At 39.3% G+C, this 5,000-nt stretch overlaps 1 protein-coding gene across 1 annotated transcript in view; it reads right to left on the reverse strand.

The window, feature by feature from the left end:
* xpr1a (xenotropic and polytropic retrovirus receptor 1a) overlaps positions 1-5,000 on the reverse strand; it is a 77,989-nt gene that overhangs the window by 68,114 nt on the left and 4,875 nt on the right. The window contains exon 2 of the mRNA XM_058390329.1: positions 85-136. Within this exon, the coding sequence (XP_058246312.1) occupies positions 85-136 (52 nt within the window). The remainder of the gene's footprint in view (positions 1-84; positions 137-5,000) is intronic.

The following is a 5,000-nucleotide window of genomic DNA, read 5'->3' on the forward strand; positions in this document are numbered from 1 at the left end:
TGTGTGTGTGTGTATGTGTGTGTGTGTGTGTGAGTTTTAGTGTGTCCTTCGTTTCAGCTCTCCCTGTCATTCTGCTTTTCTTACCTTCTATAGACGGAGCCTGATCCTGTGCTGCATACAGCATCTCTTTGAAGGCCTACAACAGAGAAACACACACAATTATAAATCACACACACACACTTAGACCAACAGCTGTGACATCACTAGCTTTCGTTTTCATTTCTCCACCTTAGTGCCTGGCTTAGCGTAAAATACACATCACATTGCTAATTATCGTGCTAAGATGCTAGCTTAGCTAACACTAGCTAATGCTAGCTAACATAAAGCAACAATCGCTAAGCAACACAAAGAGACCAGGAAGTGAAAAGAAATGTTACTGGTGATGTCACTTAATCACACATCAATACAGATCAATACATCAAAAACACAGGCTCCGCCCTCTCTCACGCAGAAACTCTTCATTTCTACTGACAGCATTTGACGCTGAAATAGAGGTGATGTCAGCAGGTATAGAGAGTAAGCTCCGGCCCCATATTATATACACTGGTCACACTGGTTGAAACCGGTCACTTACACGAAACACACAGAAAATTCCGGCTGGTGATCTTTATTGACTGAAGTGTTTTATTCCTCTTATTCCACAGATAATTCATCACGCATTGTTTATTAACAAGCGACGCGTCACTTTTTATCCATTTAGAGTTACATTAAACGTCCCTTTTTATTTCCTGTAACAGCGTTGCTGATGTTGTTGTTGTTATTGTTGTTGCTGTTCTTGTTGTTTATTTGTTGTTGTTGTTGTTGTTTATCGGCTCCTCGTCCTGACAGAAATGCAGCTTCTCCTCCATCACGTCTCTCTGTGAGAACTTCATCTACATTCTAAATGGAATTAAACATCTGTTTATGAGCTACGAGGAGCAGAAGGTGACGAAGAGGATGATGATGATGATGATGAAGATGATGATTATGAAGATGACGATTATGATGAAGATGATGATGATGATGATGACGAAGATGATGATGATGACGACGATGATGATGATGATGATGACGATGATTATGATGATGACAATGGCGATGATTACGATGATGAAGACTCATTTAATTGGCACTGAACCGTGGGGAACAGTGGGAGGGAAACTGAGAGACATGGGGATTATTGCAGTCTATTATTATGAAGTGTGTGTGTGTGTGTGTGTGTGTGTGTGTGTGTTTGATGATGTGCCAACAATCAGTAGGTTTCCTACAGTTTCTTGCTGGGATCATCAACATCTCCAATTATTAAATAAAATTAAAACTGCAAGCCTTCCCCTTCCTCAGATGTGGTCTGATGTTTACATCATGATCATTTATCACAAAGTGGCTGCAGATGTAAATATTACAACATTTTTCCTCTATAAACAACATGACACCGGAACAGAGGACTATCAGAAAATACACAAACAAAATGAATTTAAAGACAATAAATAAAAACAAAATAAAGAAATGAATAAAGATATAGCTCAGTCACCTGGATAATGCAACAATATTACATCAACATTCTAATCAGACACTTTACATTTAATATTTAATTTTAAGTGTTAAAAAAACTGTTTAATTAATTGCATTTGAATTTTTTGTTAATTGTAGTATTTTACTTAATTTTTAAAAAAGAAATATTCAAATTTTTATAGAATGCATTTTTTCCTCACTAAGTTCCTTATTTTTTATATAACAATTTATATAAAAATATTTTTTAATGAATAATAAACAACAAAAAGAAAACACGAAAAAGGAAAGACAATGAGAAGAAAAAATAAAAGGAGAATTCTTTTCCCCATTCTTAAAAATTAAACATAAAATTTCAAAATCTAATCAGCCGTTCCTGGGAGTTCACATCATTTCGTTAAAAAAATAAAATAAATTAATTTATCACAAAAGATTTTAGACTGAAGTGTAATATAATTTATCACGAGAATTATTTTATTTTATAATCCTCACATCACTGATTTTTTTCTACATTTATTTGCACTTAATTTATTTATTTATTTATTTATTTGACTTTTAAACAAAACAAATTGACACATTAATGTAAATAATTGCATATTTATATCTTTAAAAATAAATGCCCTTTAAAAAAAATAAAAAAGTTTTCAGCGTTAAATATTGTTTAGAAATAAATAAAAAACATTTTGTCGACATTAAACTCATATCATGAAGTGTATGGTGTAGAGAAACGCCTCTGAGAACCGCAGCGGATATTTTGCTAAATGAAAAGAGATCGTTACGCTAATCTCAGATATTAATCGTTCTTGTTCTTCTTGTTGCTCTGGCGGAACAGAACGATTCATCAAAATGGCCGCCGCAGTAACGTACACACACACACCCCAGGAGACTACATGCATTTTTTTCTTCCTTGTCCTAAAGGCAGCCTACAGGTGCAGCAGTGTGTGTGTATATATGTGTGTATGTATGTGTGTGTGTGTGTGTGTATGTGTGTGTGTGTATGTGTGTGTGTGTGTTCAGGGATTTGGCGGGATTCATATGGTCAGTCAGGCTGAGAGCAGATGTAGTCCCAGCAGGAGAGTGTGAGGAGTATGTGTGTGTGTGAGAGTGTGTGTGTGTGTGTGTGTGTATAGGGCAGCAGGTCTCCATACATTTTAATCAGGGAACAGACTGAATCTGTAGATCTGACTTCAGTGTTCAGTTCTGAGTGATGAACCTTTACATCTCATTTACATGTTAATTATTTATTAATAATCTCATTATTATACATTTATTACTAATTTACTATATTAACATATTTAATTCTACATCTGTATATCTGTAACACGTTAGTAATTTATTTGTTTATAAATTACTTTTTTAAATACTATATCTTATATATACTATATACATATTATATACTATAATATATATATACACTATATTGCCAAAAGTATTCGCTCACCCATCCAAATAATCAGAATCAGGTGTTCCAATCACTTCCATGGCCACAGGTGTATAAAATCAAGCACCTAGGCATGCAGACTGTTTTTACAAACATTTGTGAAAGAATGGGTCGCTCTCAGGAGCTCAGTGAATTCCAGCGTGGAACTGTGATAGGATGCCACCTGTGCAACAAATCCAGTCGTGAAATTTCCTCGCTCCTAAATATTCCACAGTCAACTGTCAGCTGTATTATAAGAACATGGAAGTGTTTGGGAACGACAGCAACTCAGCCACGAAGTGGTAGGCCACGTAAACTGACGGAGCGGGGTCAGCGGATGCTGAGGCGCATAGTGCGAAGAGGTCGCCGACTTTCTGCAGAGTCCATCGCTACAGACCTCCAAACTTCATGTGGCCTTCAGATTAGCTCAAGAACAGTGCGCAGAGAGCTTCATGGAATGGGTTTCCATGGCCGAGCAGCTGCATCCAAGCCATACATCACCAAGTGCAATGCAAAGCGTCGGATGCAGTGGTGTAAAGCACGCCGCCACTGGACTCTAGAGCAGTGGAGACGCGTTCTCTGGAGTGACGAATCGCGCTTCTCCATCTGGCAATCTGATGGACGAGTCTGGGTTTGGCGGTTGCCAGGAGAACGGTACTTGTCTGACTGCATTGTGCCAAGTGTAAAGTTTGGTGGAGGGGGGATTATGGTGTGGGGTTGTTTTTCAGGAGCTGGGCTTGGCCCCTTAGTTCCAGTGAAAGGAACTCTGAATGCTTCAGCATACCAAGACATTTTGGACAATTCCATGCTCCCAACTTTGTGGGAACAGTTTGGAGCTGGCCCCTTCCTCTTCCAACATGACTGTGCACCAGTGACCAAAGCAAGGTCCATAAAGACATGGATGACAGAGTCTGGTGTGGATGAACTTGACTGGCCTGCACAGAGTCCTGACCTCAACCCGACAGAACACCTTTGGGATGAATTAGAGCGGAGACTGAGAGCCAGGCCTTCTCGTCCAACATCAGTGTGTGACCTCACAAATGCGCTTCTGGAAGAATGGTCAAAAATTCCCATAAACACACTCCTAAACCTTGTGGACAGCCTTCCCAGAAGAGTTGAAGCTGTTATAGCTGTAAAGGGTGGACCGACGTCATACTGAACCCTATGGATTAGGAATGGGATGTCACTTAAGTTCATATGCGAGTCAAGGCAGGTGAGCGAATACTTTTGGCAATATAGTGTGTGTATATATATATATATATATATATAGAGAGAGAGAGAGAGAGAGAGAGCCAAGAGGTGTGGTGGAACGACTGGTGGGTGGAGCTATTACACCTCTGAGCAGAATTTGTTCACCACACCTCTTAGCTCCACCCACTATGCGTTTTAAATATCTCTTAGCTCCACCCGATTACACATCTTAGTTCCACCCACTATGTGCTCTATTACAACTTTTAGCTCCACCCACTATGTGTTCTATTACACCTCTTAGTTCCACCCACTATGTGTTCTGTATGTCTTTTAGCTCCACCCACTATGCATTCTGTTAAATATTGTAGCTCCACCCACTTTGTCTCCTCCCACATGGTCTTCGAGGGTTCCGCCCTCTTCCACATACACGACACCTCACGACTGACTGGTGTCACTGTGTTTGCATCGCCAGGAATCTGAAGTCACAAGCTCCAGTTATGACACTCAATTCAATTTCTAATCTAATAACTCCTGACATTTATTAAAGTCCAGACTTCAGTTCTACGGCATTCCTGAGCTAATTACTCCAAAAACTCTGAGAACATGCCAACGCTAGTGACTAGCATGTACAAGTGATAACCAGCTAATATATCTCTTAACGCTGTAGTAAAATAACATGTACCTAACACCTGCTACATAAACCTGGCCATGCCCACAAACGACAGGTTCATGTGTGGACGTTATGTCAACATGTAAAAGCTACATACATGATCAGTGAGATTTAAACTGAGCGACGGTCAGAATGTAGACCAGCGCCCATGACGTACCCAAGAAATGAAAAAAGTGTGTAGTTGAGTCATTTGTGTGTGTGTGTGTGTCACTCTGATCATCAAATTCACAG

The sequence above is a fragment of the Hemibagrus wyckioides genome, linkage group LG05 (genome assembly GCF_019097595.1).
Source record: "Hemibagrus wyckioides isolate EC202008001 linkage group LG05, SWU_Hwy_1.0, whole genome shotgun sequence".
Classification (NCBI taxonomy): domain Eukaryota; kingdom Metazoa; phylum Chordata; class Actinopteri; order Siluriformes; family Bagridae; genus Hemibagrus; species Hemibagrus wyckioides.